Source organism: Trichoplax adhaerens, genomic scaffold, assembly GCF_000150275.1.
Source record: "Trichoplax adhaerens TRIADscaffold_4 genomic scaffold, whole genome shotgun sequence".
NCBI lineage: Eukaryota > Metazoa > Placozoa > Uniplacotomia > Trichoplacea > Trichoplacidae > Trichoplax > Trichoplax adhaerens.
Window position 1 is genome coordinate 4,024,801 of NW_002060946.1, and position 20,277 is coordinate 4,045,077.

Here is a 20,277-nt window from a genome sequence, read left to right on the forward strand (position 1 = left end):
ATACAGTACAAGTCAGCTGGAAGCCAAAGCAACGACTTGCCCTCTCCAGCCGACATTTCTTTGCAAAAGGAAAGGCAAAAATTCACCGTTAACCTTCATGCCAGTGCAATTAAATGAAGATATTGCCTATGGAAGATCCTGCTGCTGTTCGGTAAGACCTTAGGCAGAAGTACCTACGGTGTTATAATCTTGGTTTAGCAGTGAAAAAAACCGCTTGGCAATAGAACAATTCCAATTCAAGCAATTCGATGTGGTTTGATTGATAGTGACAATGCCAACGTAGGTGATAGAAGTATAATTTCTAACCAGTAATCCATTTCAATGTTCTCTATTTTTCCAATATGGATTCTCCTTTCTTCAATATCATATCCAAAAGTCACAAAATGACTCAAAATTCAACTTTTTTCTTTGCCATGAAATCAGAATAAGCGTACAGTATTTGAAAATTGTATAATGGGCTGCACGAGCACTGTCGTAGTCAATTCTGTTAGGACACCGAGCAATCTTCAATGAAATTGAGCCTGTAATAAGCTATTATGCAGGCATTTCTCTTACAAAAAACATCTTAATTTTAATGTAGTAGAAGGAAATCGTAGAATAACTCAAAGTAGTTTCATTTTTACCTTTGATATACACTGCACATTGAGAAGAAGCATAGTTGAAAAGTCGACAATGAGCTACGCAAGTATTACCGTTCGTAGTCGACCTTGCTGGACTCGTGGCAATCGTCAATGAATTGACCACATTAATGGACTGATTCATCATGATGAAGAAGCCATAATTCAAGGATTTCTTTCGTAAAAATGATCCTTTCTTCAATGGAGTATAAGGAAATCGTCAAAGTGGTTTCATTTTTATTTTCACATTCACTGTACATTGAGAAGAAGCATAGTTGAAAAGTCGACAATGGCCTACACAAGCAGTACCGTAGTATTCCATGTTGCTGAACTCGTAGCAATCGTCAATGAATGGAGTATATATATATTAATGGACTAGTTATGATGATGACAATTATCTTAGATAGTAGCTCATGCAAGTGACAAAATAGTAATCACGGTATTGATTATTAATACAGCCTACTTCAGATTTTAGTAGCCATAAAATAACATCAGATTTGATATACTTGTACGAGTAGTTTGATCTCATCGGCATCCAAATGATCACAATTACTACTTTACTGTATTTGAAGGTATAGACAGTATTATTATTATTTTAATTAGAGTGTGCATTGTACCAATATGCATCTAAAGTAAAGGTTGTAGAAAGTTTATTGATACTCACACGTGTAATAGGTACACTTGATTATACGTACAGTATATCTCGAGAACTGGATAGCAAAAATGCAGCTGCTTGCTACTGCAGGCATATTTTTTTTACCTTTTTTCATTTCATTTCATGATTGGTGACTTAGCTAATGTATAAGCTTTAACCAACATGTAACATACTGCAGGGACTACTAAGACAGTCAGTAGTCGCTTCATACTCTACTGTATAGTACTTGAAAATTCTTCAGTATATAAAGTTCAAAATAAGTTCAAAAATAGAGTTATAAAAATAAATAGAAAAAGTCGCAATGATAAACACTGACTTTTAAACATCATTCTTATTAATTCTAAAGGTTGCTTCACCTTTTCGTAACTGATTGCGTTGCGTTATTATTATAGTTCAAATGCTAAGGGGTTACTGTTGGATGCTAACAATGATGACGAAATTCATATGGAATCGACAGAAATGATACTAATCGAGACTACCAATGAAAGTAATACGGACAGAACTCAAAGCAAAATACCTTTTCGACAGGTAATAAAAATGACACCGCTGTCTTGCATTTACTAAAAGTGAATGATTTTCATGTCTATACGTTTTTGCGTATTCAATTGTATCGTTATTATTTTACCATAGTTAGCGTACTTGTACAAACTTGAAGTTATCGTCAATATTGCACTGTATTCCTAACCTTTGCTAATTATCTCCAATAATTAATAATATAATCTGAGTTAAATAAAATGTTAAACTGTTGATAAACTTAATACTTTTAACTAATGGTACGTTATTGCGTTTAAATTCAATCTGAACAGAGGGTAGAAGGACTGTATAAGAATTACTGTGGTGTAGCTGAATGGGGTAACTTTATTACTTTGGTAATTATGATATTAGGAATCATTCTGGTGGAAATTTTCAAACACATACATCCGAAAGGTACATTTTATTATATTCAGTTTCTATCAACACTACGTTTTCGTCTTTGCGCTTATTTACAATTAATACGTGATAATAGCAACACCCAAGTCATCTTTATTATAATCAATTAGTGATAGAGTGATACAATATTGCGTTTCTTAAATAAGTTCCAATACCAAGACAGATCATTATTTAAACTTTATTAACCAATATTTGTGTAGTATACTATACAGTAGATTCATGAAATGATACCTTATTTCGAAAATCTACACCGTTATTGTTTATTAATGTTGAGTTTTTTCCATTAGTGTATTATCAAATTTTCCGCATTATTCGAGCTATTGGCGTATTTGGACTATCAGGTAATATCGTAAAAAAATTGACTAAAAAAGAGCACCTAAAAGATTTAAAATAAATTATTACGGTATTGATTAGTGATACAATATATCGGAATATTGGTTAATCAGTGGCGATGATAGATTTATATAATTAAAGTCAGTACCAACTTTCGAATGTCGTTCATAGAACTTGATACGATGACTGTTGTTAATACAATCAATGTACAAGTTAATACAACTTTCCTTATACAATTTCCTTCATACTAACTTGTATACTTGGCTATAAACTACTTTAATAGGTGGTATAACTAACTGGTTAGCTGTAAAGATGCTTTTCGATAAGATTCCCGGATTAATCGGCAGGTAATATTTCATATTATGTCTTATTTTGAAACTATTCGAAAAATAGAAACTGAAACATTGTTAAATTGTCACATGAAGTAATAGAGATTTTTACACCTGTCATTGAATTCATCCTCAAATATTTATTTAATTTGAAAATACTGCTTTAGTGGAGTTATTCGAAATCAATTCATAGAAATTCGTAACTGTGTCAAGATGGTAGTTTTAGATACCTTCTTCGAGCCCAGCAGCATGATGGAATATTTAAATGGCAAGCAAGACGATTGGCTACAACAGTTGGATATAGGTAAACAAATTTTAACATTAACTTTGACTAGTTGCCATATTATAAGTCATGATTGGTTAAACATTAGACAGTATCATATGAGATTTTTAACTAATGAAAAAAAGATTACATGGTTATCATACTATATAACGAAATAAAAAGATTCTGAATCTACCTTATGATCTAATGAAGTTATATGAATTGGAGATAAAGAACGAATACTTACGTTTTTGGGATAGATTCCAAAATAGACGGAGTTTTAAAATCTCAAGCTGCGGATGAAATTGTTGACAAGCAATTAAGTTTGATGATGAGTAGACCAGAAGGTAATATAGTAGTAATATCTTTGTAATGCTAATGTAAAAGATTGTTCAGCATTTAGATTTTGAGAAATGTCTTACTAAATAATACAGGTATGATGTTATCCTTTATGGGTATGAACGTAAACGTTTTAAAGCCGACGATTCTACCGTTCATTCATGGCCTAGGACCTACCGTATCATCTGTGGTATTAATTTAACCAGCTATTTATTACATTATTACCTATGATATCGATAGGGCTATATTAATAATAAAATTTTTCGATCAATTTATTTATCAAAGTTCTATTTACCCGATACAGCTATCCAAGAATATTCAGACTTCAGAATTTATCAATCCTGAAAATATTCGGAAACAGGTATATTTTATTGTTAACACCATGCCTAACAGTACATTTTTATTGCTGTTAAGTTAGATAAACATATGCGGTATTATTAGTCGATCTAAAATTTACTATTTATTAGGTAGATGAATTATTATCGGTAAAACTAGAAGAAATGACAGCTGCTCGCGTGAAAGCGGTAAGACTTGTAGACATGTATTTGTAAGTTTGCAATTTGCATTGCTGAGTTTCCGCTGACCACAGTTTTATTTTTGGATGTAGCTGGTAGAGCATATGATACGTAAACACTTGGGATGGCTGGTTGTGTGGGGTAATGTATTTGGCGCCCTAATTGGCATTATTTGTGAAGTCTCATCTGTTTTTAAGTGATGCTTAGTATAATAGAAGTACATATGCGATTGCTTTTTAACATATACGCGTAAAGGGGAATATTTTATCTCTACTTTTAATAAACCGTGATACTATCGAAGAAAAAATTCATTATTTATAGTTACATTCACCTTGTACTTAGCAGCTTATGGCTAACTCTCTTTATTCCATTGTTGAATACTAATTAATGTAAAAAATTTTGCTATTCTGTAACTTTTAATGTTATCTTTACGTGTATATCGTTTGAATTTATAACACATCGTACTTTCGAAACTTGTCAAAGCTGAAATATTTTTAATTTATTACAATTCAGTTTGTAGCTTCTGGTCTTTGTGCGTTTTATTGGTGTCCCAGGACATCAAGTCATAGAAATTTAATAGTGATAACAAAAAGTTATTACAGTTAGAATAAAGTAGTGATGTACAGTATAATTTGTATCTTATGAAGCTGTAGAGTTTTCTCTATAGTTTGAAAGCAAGAAATTAACATTCTACATGTCATAAAATTCATGTGATTGGCGACTTTTGAATAAATTCTGTTCCCTCTGAATGGCAATAGGATGTAAATAACTACGATCGTATTGGGAGTATTTCAAGCTACAAGTATTATGTCCTAATTATGGTATATTTTCCGTTTTATATAAAAAGACTACGCTTTATTCTTAGTACTACTTGCATAATATTGTAACGTATGTCTAGTTCAAATTGTATCCTGCGAGATTATGAGATTACATAGAAAGATTTAACTAGTGCTTTTTATACCTATGTATGTTACAGCAGAAGGCTGTAATAGGTCCTAACATAGCTGTATATTCAGCACTCAGACAGTGATGCAGTCAGTGATTAGCACCTTCGAAATGGCAGTCTCTAACATTTGGAAGTCCTAACCTTACTAAATACTGTCAATTTTCCCTATGGTTCTAACATAGCTATTCTGCATCATAGATACTGTACTGATCTTAGCACAAGCAGTGGTATAAGTCTAGAAGTTCTAACCATAGAGGTTCTTCTCTATGGTCCTAACATAGATATTCTGCGTCATAGGTGTTGGACTAATCTTAGCACTTTCGAAATGTTAGTACAACTTATACTGTATAAGTCTATCTGTACAGACTGGATCAGTTATTAGACAGTAATCTCGCGTTAATTAAGCTTACAATCGAGTAGTTACTTAAAAATACTAATAGAACAGCCGCAATAATATATTTAGTTTATAGTTGAGTAATGGGTTAAAAATATCATTAGAACAGCTATTTTAGAGATATTGTAGTTGAAGAACTATGCCCTAGTATAGGATACAGAGACTAATTTATGACAAATCCTCGATTATCGTAAGAAACTGATTAAAGAGAAATATCAACGTTGCGATTTTCGTCGATAATCACGAATTGGTTAGTCCACATTTAAATAATAATAGATTAGGAGGTAGATAAGAGTATTAAGCTATTAATCGATACTCTTTACCAACTAAACAAACCTGACGCCATTGAATCTCTTCGACAATACTCCAAAATATGTTTGGCTACAATTACCATGACGATATTCAGCTAGTCAAAATCAATCTTAAAGAATTACAGGATAATTCTCAAGAAATATAACGATTTCCTGCTTAATTAATGCTTCATCGAATAAAATTCTAAATGCAGTGGGAGGCATTTACTCTATAGTAATGGATACTAGTGAGTTAGGAAAGATAGAAAAAACTACCTAAGAAGCACATAGCAAAATACTAAATATAGAAAAAGAAAATACGAATGATACAATTCACAATCTGTGGTTGATGTTAGCTCGGCAGCTTAATAAATTATTCGCTACTAGTAAACCATATTTCTGAGTATATATAATACGTGTTTTGTCAACATTTAAAATGTCCAATTAATATTTTTATTAGCAAGTAATGCATTCATATCTCAATAGTGAAAAAATAGAATAAACTAAAATAGATCGTTTATGCATCAAAATATTTCTATCTTTCCTGATAACATAAATGTAATCTTCCCTGATAATTTTGTCCATTTATTTAGATATTAGCATTAAAAAATAAAACTATATTTAGTATTCATACTTTTTATATCAGTTCAGAACATGCAATAAACTAAAATCAAGCAATTGCTATATAAATTCAGTGTGCGAAAGATGCATAAACAGTATAATCGTAAATCTACCTACTATCACATTTTTAGAATAGAAAATAAAATATTTGTATACGATTTATTCTTCAAACGGAAATTCCACTGCAAAACGTCTTCGCAACCTTAAGTAGTAGCTTTCTCAGGGTTTTTAATTAGCTCATCAAAAGTTTTGTGGCGACTCGTATCGAATAAAGAGGTTCTATATTGCAATAAAGTAATTTATTATTAGAAAGTGGATGTCCTTGCAAGATTTTAAATTATTCAGCTGATTTTGCCAACTCAGCAATTTTAATACCCTTAACTGAAGGATTGATATGTTAGGCATTCATCAGTGAGTGATGACGTCGTAAGTAGAATCTCTTTTTTCTTCGTGGCTAATTATAATCAGGGTTGCAACTAGCTTGATTGGATGTGTTTGTTTGTAGTCATGAGATATCAAGTAATTTTTATTCATAGCATTAAAAAGAGAATATTCAAGTATTGCCAGCATTCTTTGACGTACAGTAAAAGTAAAGTATACAACTCTTATATGCTTAGCAGCTGTATTAATGACTGAAAGATATATCTGAGAATGACTTACTGTGGAGGAGAAATTACTATTCTATAGGTAAAAGGGTAATACTTCATTTCCCATTTCATACGTATACAGTCCAATGATTACTTAGTTTCTGTACAGTTTGCTTGAAACAAAGCTAATCCAAACCTTGCTAACTAATTTTATAGCAACGATGAGCTGTAGTGCTCTTGCTATTCGTTATCAAGTGAAAATATTGGTCAACAACTTTGCTGTTGTTGCTACCTTCAAGATATGAGACTCTCTGCGAAAGGATTCTCTTTAAAAACGGCTGTGTAGAACATGCAATCACCGCGTTGAGCTCTTGAATGTATTGATTCTACTTTACTGTAATTTTTATTTATTGACACAGTTTGCTATAGCTTAGTCTTGACGACCAATACCTTATACTGTAAGGGCTTGCGGGTCATTGCATAGCTAAAGTGCTTGCAGATGAGATTTGCATTATTACTTTGGAAAAAATGAATCATAAAATCCACCTATTCATCCAATCAATGGCTAGACATATTGCTCAACTTACTCTCTTATTTTGTTTTACCTCTCTTGGTAATTTCTATATGCGGTATAATCTATTCTTAGTGCAAGTCCATTTCCACTACGCTATAACAAAATTCTATAGATGTAGCATCTATATTGAACAGTTTACTCGTGGAATTCTATTTATAGTCTAACCTGATTGTAGCATAGAAATACCCTAACACAAATTTAAGCTTCTTAGTACTGTACTCATCGATGTTTGTAAATAATTCTCTCTTGTGCTTTCTACATTATAAAAGCAATTCTTATAATAAGGTAAAAAGGCAAGGATTTATTTCGTATTTCACATATGCAACGACTAAGTTCTGTACATTTTAGTTTAAACAAAAGCTAAATCATATGTTAACAATCAATTTTACAGCAAAAATGAACCGTAATGCTTAGTACTCTACTCATTAACATATAAAAATTTAATAATCAACTTTGCTGATATTCCTACCTTCAATATAAAACACTGTTTTACTTATTATTGCAGAAATTTAAACGACATAATACAAATGTGTCAATATTGGCATGATTTTATCGCCTCTTAAATCTTCCGGCAGGGCCTGGTTTTGCTTTCTTTTTCCCAGCATCTTTCTTGGCATCAGTCTTAAGTAAAAAACATTAATCAAAAAATTATCCTTAAACGTTAATCTCCATAATTATAACTCCTTAGCTGTATTATTTAAAGTAATAACCTTTCGTTTGATTGCCCCAGGTGTAATTGTGAAGAAAGAGTCTAATCTTCCCTGTGTTGAAGTACCTCGTGCTTTGGAAATTTTTTCTACCCCACGACGAATTCTATCTTCACTACAATATAAACGTAAAAAATGTATTACGCTTAGTAAGACGTAAATTTATTGCAACCATCCAAACAATTCTAACCATAACCAAATTATGACTACCGTTTCTTTACCTAAAACCTTTTTCTTCAACAAGGAATTTTACCAGTTCATCAGCATCGGGTTCAGTCCATTTTAACTGTAATATTAATTTCGTATCTTAGATGATCTATCATCGCGTATCTTTCAATTTTACTTCATAATCTATATTAGGTTTACGAGAAATACAATATTATCAATTACTTCCATATCTTCACATTTTTCTACATCAGGGTTGAGAAAGAGCATTCTTGCATCCTATGTATGAAATAATAAGAATTATTTTTAGATTTCGGTACTTTCTAAGTACAGTACAGTAAGATGAGTCATTTTAAGTGCAACTTAATTTTCGTTGCTGTATATAATTATCAATATCATTAGTATATATAATTTGCAGAAACATTAAATATATGTTAACGCTAATGGAATTTGCTATAGTATTAATGACCATACCTTATATGGCCAATTTTCAGGAACAGTAAACTTCTGTTCAGTAAATAAGTAAAAATTAAAATCAAGGGCTTTACTTCGAACGTCGTCTATATTACAGAGTCTAGATATTTAACTCGTTTTTAAGTTGACCTCAGAAGATATATTTTTGACGATATCTTCAATGGATTTGTATTTTTCTATTAAACCGACTGCTCGTTTCGGTCCAACACCTGTTAAAGGATTGAATGTTAAAAATCATTGTCCAATAAAGTAATCATTTTTCGGCTATTTAATCATTGAGACAAACCTTTGATAGAATCACAGTAATCACACCCAAGTAAAATGCATAGATCGATAAACTGTTGTAAAATATTTGTAATAATAATAACAAAATAGTTATCGTATAAAAGTGCGAAATGGATCAATTAACGATAACGCCAGCTATTTACTTGTTCCATTGAGAAATTTAATTCTTGCAACGCATTTTTCAAATGGAATTCTTGTATGGGCATTTTTCTATAACAAATCAGTTCAATAGCAACAAAAATAATTAGAATGAAAAAATTACAGTCAGACTGTATGGTGATGCAGTAATATTTAACCTGGCTTCACTAAATGTTAGATGCCTTAACATGACATTCGACCCAAATGTTAAGGCATCCATATCCTCCGTACCGGTTGCATAGACCTAAATATACATTTAAATTATTGATAATATAGTCTAAATGGATCTAATGACGAATGCTTTAAATACGTTGATCGTATAACGATCATTTTTACCTTTCCAGCTTTAACTAAAGCAGCACATTGTGATTCGGCCTCACATGGTGCCTACATTTAAAAACGGTTTTATGTATAGAGAAGTGGAGTATATTAGCTAGCATCATAAAGTATAATAAGTTTAATAGATTTGCTAATGTCTGATTTTATCTTATTATCCAATGCGCTATTGTTAATGAAAAAGTATGACGCATATGCATTACAATTGATTGCGATATGCGATACCTGAACGACAGGAACACCCATCAATTTTAACAATTTCTTGCCTTCTTCGCAATGCTCAGGAGTCATTCTTACCTAAAATTGCATTCAAGGTACGGGTAATAGAAACGCTTTAAGAGCGATCCAATTTCTTTAATTTAGTTTGTAATTCTATACGCTCTATAGTTTAAACGTTACATAACTGTAGATGACTAAATTTATTCATTGTACTTATGTAAACAGCACATACGATATAACCCCTATTTGCACATAGCGTTACAGTTGTTGCTAGTAAGATAGGATTTTTATGGCATATGATTAAGTAAAAGCATACCATTGTAGCATCATTTCAGGATTAAGTATACTACTTACAGTCCTTCTTGTAAATTTGTCAATGTTGTCAGCATCACCTGTCAAGGAATTTGTAAGTTTACATTTATGGTAAAACTGGAACAGACATACATACATTACATAACATAGCTACCAAAGGTACAATCGAAGAAATCATTGCAACAGAATATGAATTACATACCTTCCTTTTCAGCTTCTGAAGCTTGTTTTTGAGCTTCTTCTCTCCTTTCTTGGCGACGTGCAAGCTGGAATGATACGATGAAATAGTTTATTTACAGCAAATACTAGTTGTCTACAAGTTGCTGTCAAAGATAGGCAATAATAAGCACCGCAGATTACCTCTCCAGACTTTAGTCGAGGTGGTTTTCCATCAAAAACATAACTGTCGTTTAAAAATAGAAAGAGTAATCAGATGTAGTTATTCTAGTTGGCTTTAGTCCCTATTTTGCCTAGTAATCCAAGGAAATAACATTGATCCTTGCTTTGTATTTTTATATAGCTTAAGATCAAAATGAGAATGTGATGTAAACCGACTTACACAGGCTTTATTCCATTTTCCATCATACGAATAGTCCGATAGAATAATCCCATCAAATGACTACAATACGAGTAGATATAAAATTTGTTAATTTATTGCAATGTTGAATAGGACTATCCTTTAAAATTTGATGATAGTATCTTTCTCATTGTCATGGATGCTATAAAATGAAGGTATAACAACCAATAGCTCGATATTAGAGTCTGTCAACTTGCAATCTATTTACCTTGTTGTTTCTCCAGCTTCATTGGTCAAGACATTACCATCGGATCGAACGGCAATTAAAAACTGGTATATACTCATGGAAGCATCAATCGCAACCTTACGACCTAAAATATTGGAGCAATAGTGAATACTTTATGATCATTGTATGATCCATGGACGAAGATGATGATTGCTACTCCTGTCTATATCGAGTCTGTACATAATGTTATTGAGTGTCCATGAAATAATGGAAAGTAGGAGTCAACATGTCCTATTTTCGTTGCAAGATGGAAAGATAAAACCAACCGAAATAATTCTTGATTTCGTTCTCTTTAATAGCAGATGGTGCATGATCGGCAATTAACTTTGCCAATCCATGAATTCCCATATTTATTTTCTTTGCAATACAGTCTTGTCTCGACGTTGATGAAGAATTGCAAACTGGGATCAACAGTCAAGAATTATTCCAAGATTGCAATGGGCAAGGCAAGGTTGTTTTCCTATCGCCTTTCGACTCTTCCTATACTATAACGTGTACGGGTCTCTCCTACGCGGTACTATACCCTACTATCCAGTATGCACGACTACTGGCATTATGAATGCAGTAGGCAAGCGTCAGAATTTAGCGCCAAAATTTTAATTGCTGCATTGTACGTACCGCCCTTACAGTACAGTCTTGGCTAGGTAGTGTACACTGTACACTGTACACTGTACCGTACTGGCGGATGTTGAGTTTGTTTTCCTATTGACAAAATCCTTCTCGAGGCCCTTCCAACGCTGAGTGCTATCCTTAAGAAGAAATTTTTTCAAAAACTAAGCGATTTTTTAGCTTTAAATAACGAAAAGATTGCTCAATTTGATACCAGGGTGTAGTATATTAATTATCGATTCTATCATATTTCATTTGATACAATTTCTAAGTTGTAATATCGAAATAAATTATACAGTACAGCGTAGGGTGTGTTATTTACGTTTCCAGCTTTTGGATGGCAAACTAAGGTACATAGTAGTAATTAATTATGTGCTCGACTGTTCTAGCATGGACAGTCGGAGTTCCAAGTCGAGCTACATAATGTTTAAAGTGTAGTCATTTTACGTTTGTTTCAGCAATATTTTTTCCCTTTTTCTACGCCTGAAAAGAAAAGAAACATGTTGTATGTACTGTATGAAGTGATGATTGTAATATTATTGCCCACTTATCTACTAATCAGGGACACTAATATACTATAAATGATGATGATAATACGTACCTTGTACATGACGGACTTTGAGTAATAAAGTTCTCTTCTCTGAAACAGCTCTCTCTCTCTCGTCTCAGTCTATAAGCAGAAAGACATATTTGCGTATGATGATTATCGTATGTCGTAACTATAATAACAAAGATGGACACTAATATACTATTAATCATGATGATAATACGTACCTTGTACCTGACGGACTTTGAGTAATAAAGTTGCGTATCTCTCGTCTCAGTCTATAAGCAGAAAGAAAATATTATTTACAATGATCAGACGATGATTATTGTATGTCGTAACTATAATAACAAAGATGGTCTAGCATGTTGTCTCCAATATCAAGTTAGGGACCAGTGGAAAATCGAAAAGAAAACTGCTTGGGATTTTGCTATTCTTTGTTTTACCGAGATAAAAGAAAAGAAAGATATACAGTAGATAGACAAGTCCATGATGCTACTTACCAACTCGTGAGTTGATTGAACTCAAGAGATATCTAAAAAATGCATCGACATGAAATAAAATATTTTTCTACAGTAGCTCGATGATCATTGTTGCTTATTATCTAGACAATAACATTAAACATTGAATTGTGAACAACGCTGCTCAACGAGTGCGTAGAGGTCCTTCGTCGATCGTAGTAATGTCCACTAAGATTAAAAACGTAGTCTACAGAGATGTGTTAAAGTCTTAATGTTGATGTAATTAAATTTCTGATCTTTCACTGCTCATAATATAGTGTGCATACTCGTATTTAGGATATCAAAGATTCTATTGGATACATAAAATATTGAAAGCTGTCAACAATTCTGACTACGTTACTTAACGTTGTCAATACGTTAACCTCTTAGTTTGCCCATAAAGTAAACGCTAAACTTTATAAAGTATAGTATAACCTAAGCCTACATCGTAATCTTCAACTTGGCTATTATTTAGACTACATCAACAATCAGTCTGAGATTCACATACGAGTATACAAATTTGGATATCCGCTATTGATGTTGATTAGTAGAAAGCAAATTAAGTTGAATTAAATCGTGCTAATCTTTATGTTATTCTATCATGTTGCGGACAATCAAGCGTACAGTGAAGAAGGAACTTCAACAGAGAAATTCGATTTTTCTCTTAAAGTCTCTGAGTGAGTGTACTGTACTCTGATGAAACTGCTCTGCTCTTTCACTTCAAGAACGTGTTTCCAAGACTGTATTTTGCTAAAACTGTCCTGCTGCTGTCTTCTAAAATTGATTTAGCATGAAGAAAAATACTGTCCATTTCCTAGCTAGTATACAGTACAGTAGGAAATGGCAGGACTGCTAGTAAAGCGGGAGCGTTTAATTAACGGGAATTTACCAACGTAGAGATGAACTCGATCTAGCTAACCAAGATACGGCTTAGTTAACCTACTGTACGTTTGATTTACAAACACAGATACATGCCGAGCGCCCATTTTGTGAATTAAAATGGCTTTAATCGTATAAATCTTTTTACATCACAAAAAACAATATTCCTTGACGTGCATAGATCATGTCATGTCCGTGGAGCAAATACCCTAGAATCACTCTACTGTTTGTAGCAGAAACAGCGTAATGCAGAGAGTATCATGATTGATACATCATTTCTTTTTACAAGTGGATAGTCCAAATTGCCCATGGAAAATGGCTTGATATTGCCCTGTCCTAATATTCAATGCAGTCCAATGATGTACGTACGAGTGCCTGCCTCGATGTGAATTTTACCATTTTACTCTACCCATACTCGAAGTTTAAGGCCAATTTTGTTTCATGTAAGACAGTTTCACAACAAGCTTTAAACCATATTGGTTGAACACTTTTAGATCATAGTCATACCTACAGTATAGCAAGTGGCCTCGCAACGACAATACTATTGTGATGGCATTGAAATGTATTTCAATATAGGAATATTGATTACGTCAATATTCCTTTTATCCGCACAAGTTTATTCTTTCTTATTATCCTATTTGCTGTCATGATTTCCACGTCTATTCTCCATTGCATTGTACGTAGAGCATCTCTACTGCAATTCTTCGCCTCTGTCGTAAAGAAATGTTTAACCTTTTGAATAAATAAATGATTGGGTAAACTATAGGCCATGACTTCCTTACGGTATAGTCTGCACTATACAGTATAAAAGCATAAAACAGTAGTACTGTACGCTATAGTGATCAGTTTTCGATTCGTACAGTGAGGTATAAAATTATTCCGGCACAGCGCAAAAACTGCAACATGTCTGTCCAGCTTGATCGAATTGAAAAATTGAAATCTCTGGTTTCAACTCATCAAAACTTTCCTAAACCTGGAGTTACTTTTCGGTGATTAATCCATCCTTATATAACTCATTTTTAGTTGTAGAATGTGATGTCCTTATTGTAGAAAGAATATGCAACGAGCTTTAATTTTGACTGACCGGCAACTGAAGTACTCGTATAAAGTACTGTACGTAGTACATTGCACATTGATAGAAATAGTAGTCTAGCCAATCTGAACAACTTGAAATTATCATTCATCACTCTCTCTGTACCATGAAAATAAATAACCAATGAATAGTTTAGCTCCTATTACAGACGTAATCCTAAAGTACTAATCGAAATACTGGTTGTAATTCGGTGGTAATTGAAGCTGCACTATAATAATATCAATTACAATGCAATTTGAATTGAGCTAGCGTGGAATCCAGACAATTATTTAGACGAAGACGAATATCGACTAAATACAGTATTAGCCCGAATCGATGAGATATTTTATCAGTTTTATTGATTGACTAATCAATCATTCCATGCAATTGATGAAAGCGACCTCTGTTGCCGCACATTACTTTACTCGCATGACGATCCTTAAATTAATTACATTAAAAATGATGTTTTTGTTAATCGCAGATATAATCCTCCTACAGTAGTTTTATCTATGTACAGTATATGTGTTGCTATTATTCCGCTTTTTAATTTTGCAATTATAGCGACAATCACTTGGTATTCTTGCAATAAAGCTAAATCTTACAGTAAATCAGTGTGCATATCACCGAGTCAATAGTACAATAATTACTCATTCGTCGATCAGTACTCGAGAGAAAGTCATCGCAGAACACGTGTCGAATTAACTATTATCACGCTTACGACGTATATACAGTATTTCAATCTCAAATCAGTTGATCTATAATTAATCATGTTAACTACAAATTTTATATATAAATAAATTTCAACCCTTGATGAACAGGCTATATGCAGTAGTGGCGTACACAGAAATACTGCAATAGTCAATTAGCCATACCATTGCTGTTGTATTTAGGAGATAATCTGTCATTGAAAGTAATCTACTGGTACTATGAGCCTTCTTAAAATTCCTGATTCCCTCTCATATATGATGAGCGAAGTAATTTTAAGTACGTCATGAAATCGTATTTCAGTTATCCGATATTGCTTAGTATAATTACAGACCTTTACTCTTTACAAGTATAACAATTATAATGATCAGGTAAACAAGATGAACCGATCGATCATTCAAATTGTATGGTAAAATGGGCAACTTAATGTTACTAAATGTTTTCTAATGCGGATATACTGTATAATTTATTTAGGAATATATTTCCTATTCTACAAGATCCCAGTGCGTTTACTGATCTTATCAATCTTATAGTTGAAGAAATTAAATCCAAGCCGCAACTTCCTGATATCATTGTTGGTAAGTCTATAGTTACAGTAGGACAAAGCCAGTCAAATTTCAATACTATAAAGATGCAACAACGTCAAAGCTCAGACTCATAGTGACTAAAATCGACTGTTAAAATAAAAGCGACCCTTGTGTATCTGATTGCAAACTAAGATCTAACGTATGCAGTGACTCCAATTAAGATTCATTTTTGGATAATTAATTATATTATATGCATATGTTTAGGCTTGGACGCTCGTGGATTTTTGATAGCTCCTATTGTTGCTCTACGCCTGGGAATTGCGTTCGTTCCGGTCAGAAAAGCAGGAAAATTACCCGGCAATGTCGAACAAGTTTCATATAAGTTAGAATATGGCGAAGTAAGATTCACAGTAGCATAATCGTATCTAGCTACATTCTTAAGTGGATTACTACGCTAACAAAGAACAACATACCAATCGATCGCTTTCTTTTTAAATAATGCAAAGGATACTTTAGAGATTGAAACAGGCTCTATCAAGCCAGATCAAAACGTTGTCATTGTTGATGATCTGATCGCACTAGGAGGTAAATTAAAACTCTTCAATACAACTATTTTAAATCATGCCTTTTTCCTTATGCTAGCTTAGTCTTTCTTTTGCATACATTTTTATGGGCAGCATCAAACATGAAAATAGAACCTTGTTAATTTTAAATGTCATACGTCTTATTCATCGTTACAGGTACAGCCTCGGCTGCATGCCGCCTAGTGCGAAAAATGTCAGCCACAATTTTAGAATGTATATCGGTAATAGAATTGGTCGCATTGAACGGTCGCCGTAAGATTGATGCCCCCGTGTTTTCAGTCTTACAATATTAGCATCCTAGGATATGACATTAATCACCTGTGTGACATGTAGTCAATTAGAGGTCCTTAATTGCTTCATAAGCACAAACTTTAAATATAAAATTATACTGTAATAACTGCAAGCTTGTGTTACGGTTACACTTATAAATGAATAATATCCATACACATATCCTGCGGTATCTGAAATTCTGAATTATAATCATTTATTGATTACCGCTTTATCCATGATGTAATTTAACGATGGTACTGGTACTGATATACTGTACGTCTGTACTGCTAAAAGAAATGTATATTACAAAAGTAAAAACTTAGCTGCTAACGTTAATCTGCGTATCGAAAGCTTTCCACAAACTAAAATATGTACACATTATCCCTAAAATGATTTATTACTGAAAAAGTAAACTCTTTTATTAACCTTAATCTGTGTACTTGAAACTTTCTACCAGACTAAGAAATGCTGTCCAAAACGATTTATTATTGAACGAGCCTTAACTACATACAATGAGTAATAATACAAAACCCTTCCGCGAAAACCGGATAAATGGCTATATTGCTTGTTAACGAGTATGATACAGATGTGTATTACCAATACCAAGTATTACGTATTTTAAAATCATCACAAAATCTAAATTTGTTCTTGTCCAATATCGCTGACGACAAAAAGGACTAATAGACTATTTAAACTACAGTATTAAAATTACTACATCGTGTGAACGATACGTATAGTGGTCAACGTATTCATAAAACCAATGATATACACGGCACATTACAATCTCTCAACTGGTGTAGTTAAGATAGGAAGAAAATTACCGTATTACAATACAGCTTTACAATATGAAATTCTCACATAAACAAGCACCTTTTTTAAAGATCCTAATTATGCCGGCAAGGGTTCTTAATGTAATTCACGACAAAAGAAATGGACTAGTGTAGATTTACTTAAATTATTCATACTATCAGAAATTTATACTTAGATTGATAATTACATATTAATTTTATGCAAATATCATTAAAAGTTTGCTGCGTGGTCACATAATTATCTTTTGTACATCATACATTAGCATCCGCCTCTTAAAGCCAGCACCAAATGCAAAACAGAACCTCCCTGTATTTTGTACTCAGCAGCAGTTTTTTCGTCATTCCTAATAGGAATATAATAAAGAAGTGCTTTCATTCAATATTTCAAATAACGATAATTATACTTTAATTGTCACACTATACGCGTGTGTTTATTACAAGTTGTTTAATTATACAATTATCACTTTCAAGTGGATATTAGTTAAGAGAAAGATACTTTGCTTTAAATTGTAATTCTTAATTGATATCGCTGATGTATGAGAGTAATATAATAAATGATGACCATCAACTGTACCATTATGTATATGCAATCATGATAATTGATCATAGCATGTGCATTTATAATATTTTTAATAGATGATACTTTGCACTCACTATATCCTCGAACTTTATCAAGTAGAACTATTGAATGTTGTACTTACATTTGCTTGCCACTAAAAATTAGCCTACCCAGAAAAAATGAAATAAAGTTGATTTTATTATGAGCTTTTGACAATATTCTCTTATACTGTAGTATGTAGTGCACAATAGAGTAAAGTCGGTATGAAATACTGGTAGTTATATTGAAATTAACCTTTGCTGTTGTGGAGGAATTCCTTCTTTCTCTTCTACTCTTTCCTTAATTCTCTCCACCTTTAATACACAAAAAGCAATTATACGCTATATTAGCACTCCACTAGATACCAGATGATGCTAATAGAGGATTATTTCAGAGCACTACATGGAATTGAATTAATTTCCACTAAGCTGTCTATACGTATAATGCGCAATTTTGACTGTACAGTGTTGTCTACCAATATAGGAATAAATGCATAGGTTACAATTAGGATAATGCAACTCATTAATAATGTGAGGTCGGTTTGATGCATGAAGCACTCTCTTATTTGACTCAAACTAGCTCAGATGTGTTGATAACGTCACGATGTTTACAGTAAAAGCTTATGGAGATACATGAAAAAATGAATTTTATTCAAGCTACTATTAAATCATTCATTATTGTGAATGATCAGTTGAGTGTTGTACAGAAGCAGATCATGCAAAACTTGTAGTAGCTGTACATTGCTATTGCTCCTTTTATTCTATTTCTATATCTGTAAGTATAGAGTGCATTCTACTAGTCTACACTCTACAGGATAGCTAGCCGCTTCTATGAAGTAGTCATGACGCTATCGAAGTCTACTACTGCAAGTAACTAGTCAAGTAAAAAGCATCAATTCTACCTTTAGACTAACGCTGAACACTGAAATTCTATGTTATAGCTGGTTGATAGTTGGTATCAGGCATAAAGCCGGTTTGGCTTAAATGATTGATATCGAAATTGAATGCAATACAAGTGCGTTGCTATTTTCTATCACGTCTGTTTTGCCTTCAATAAATTAGCCTAAACTAGATGAACGCTTATTCAATTCCAATTTTACCTTGTCTGTTGGTTCGATATCGATCTCAATCTAAGAAATAAGTAAGAACATCATCAGTGAATAGAAAGCTATCATTGAAATGGCGACAATTCACAAATCTATGACTGCAGTCGACGCATGATAGACAGTACAAGATTTTGGTCGATCAATTCTCGAACATGCAGTTCAATGATAATTATACTTATTTGTAATATACGTCTATCCTCTACATCGAAACAGACCTCCTTTCCTGTCAAAGTCTAGAATAAAATAGAGTGAAACAATGGATCCATTAGCAAGAAATGCAACAATTTGTATGGTAAAGGATTTCTCAAGACCAACGTTGCATTGTAGTCAATTCTATCAAGTCAAGCATCTTCCATGTGAGAATGACTACTCTACCCTACTAAATGATACTAACCTTCACTTTAATAAGCATGGTACTCTACTTTAGGATATTGACCAGTAATTGCGAAATAAATTCGACAAGTTTTTGTGCCTTTTTGGACAAATATGGCTGGAAAGGGAGATGGCAAAGCAGTCAATCCTGCGATTCGAGGCAGTCTTGCGATAGCCAATGGACTCGTGTGGCTGTCATACAATGTGCAATACCACAATACTGCAGTACAGTACCGTACAGTACAGTACAGTACTGTAGATCATAACCGTCAAGCCTGTAGTTTTAGTACCCAACTTCCGATTCTGCGTAGTGTACAGCACAGTGGGTTAGTTCGATGATTGAATGTACAGTACAGTACAGTACTCAACTTTCGATTCTGCGTACAGTACTGCATACTGTACCCCCGCCCGCCAGCTCATACCAGTGGAAATTGGATATTGTACAGGTTACAGGTTAAAGGTCTGTGGAAAATGCGATGATGTCTCACTCACAGATTGCTAGACTGTTATTTATCGTTGAATAAAGTTAATGCTTGGGATATTTTTTTTTCCCCATTTTTGGATCAGATTTGGAGTTGGAAATGGCGTTTCACAGAACTCTACCCTGCTGTATCGAACATTGGATTTATGGTTGTGTTTCAGTTGTAGTCCAATGTACCTCCGACGGACGGACCTTCCTGACTAAATGAGGCCGGCAATATATTGATAAATGCCTACTTAGAATGGATCTTCCGTGTCTGTTTTCTAAATCTCTGGTACTAATTGAAATAACATTGTCGATCTTATGTAGCTATTTCTAATCAGAACTTGGCCAATCGATAATGAAATTCAATGTAATATTACTTAATTTGGAAATAATCAGTTAATTTAAA

General features: G+C 33.1%; 4 protein-coding genes across 4 annotated transcripts; 2 read left to right on the forward strand and 2 right to left on the reverse strand.

Annotated features, from left to right (window-relative positions):
- Nucleotides 1-128: 128 nt before the first annotated feature.
- Nucleotides 129-4,180, forward strand: TRIADDRAFT_55628 (uncharacterized protein; the record flags this gene model as incomplete). The annotated part of the gene is made up of 11 exons (XM_002111485.1): nt 129-151; nt 1,665-1,800; nt 2,079-2,199; nt 2,490-2,543; nt 2,819-2,882; nt 3,032-3,168; nt 3,387-3,473; nt 3,561-3,655; nt 3,770-3,826; nt 3,933-3,989; nt 4,073-4,180. 11 exons carry the CDS (start codon nt 129-131, stop codon nt 4,178-4,180), a joined length of 939 nt encoding a protein of 312 aa, XP_002111521.1.
- A 3,761-nt stretch (nt 4,181-7,941) lies between these two features.
- Nucleotides 7,942-11,179, reverse strand: TRIADDRAFT_24563 (uncharacterized protein; the record flags this gene model as incomplete). The annotated part of the gene is made up of 17 exons (XM_002111981.1): nt 7,942-8,013; nt 8,103-8,214; nt 8,321-8,385; nt 8,490-8,543; nt 8,739-8,771; nt 8,868-8,947; nt 9,025-9,076; nt 9,167-9,233; nt 9,320-9,405; nt 9,498-9,548; nt 9,723-9,794; nt 10,071-10,108; nt 10,231-10,294; nt 10,389-10,431; nt 10,588-10,647; nt 10,814-10,916; nt 11,098-11,179. The coding sequence occupies 17 exons, from the start codon at nt 11,177-11,179 to the stop codon at nt 7,942-7,944; spliced, it is 1,134 nt and encodes a 377-aa protein (XP_002112017.1).
- A 3,087-nt stretch (nt 11,180-14,266) lies between these two features.
- Nucleotides 14,267-16,544, forward strand: TRIADDRAFT_23778 (uncharacterized protein; the record flags this gene model as incomplete). Its single annotated transcript, XM_002111486.1, has 5 exons — nt 14,267-14,352; nt 15,615-15,718; nt 15,932-16,065; nt 16,174-16,252; nt 16,408-16,544. The coding sequence occupies 5 exons, from the start codon at nt 14,267-14,269 to the stop codon at nt 16,542-16,544; spliced, it is 540 nt and encodes a 179-aa protein (XP_002111522.1).
- Nucleotides 16,545-17,589: 1,045 nt separating this feature from the next.
- On the reverse strand, nt 17,590-19,445 carry TRIADDRAFT_50199 (uncharacterized protein; the record flags this gene model as incomplete). Its single annotated transcript, XM_002111982.1, has 6 exons — nt 17,590-17,674; nt 18,032-18,055; nt 18,184-18,242; nt 19,028-19,057; nt 19,249-19,266; nt 19,428-19,445. 6 exons carry the CDS (start codon nt 19,443-19,445, stop codon nt 17,590-17,592), a joined length of 234 nt encoding a protein of 77 aa, XP_002112018.1.
- Nucleotides 19,446-20,277: the final 832 nt, after the last annotated feature.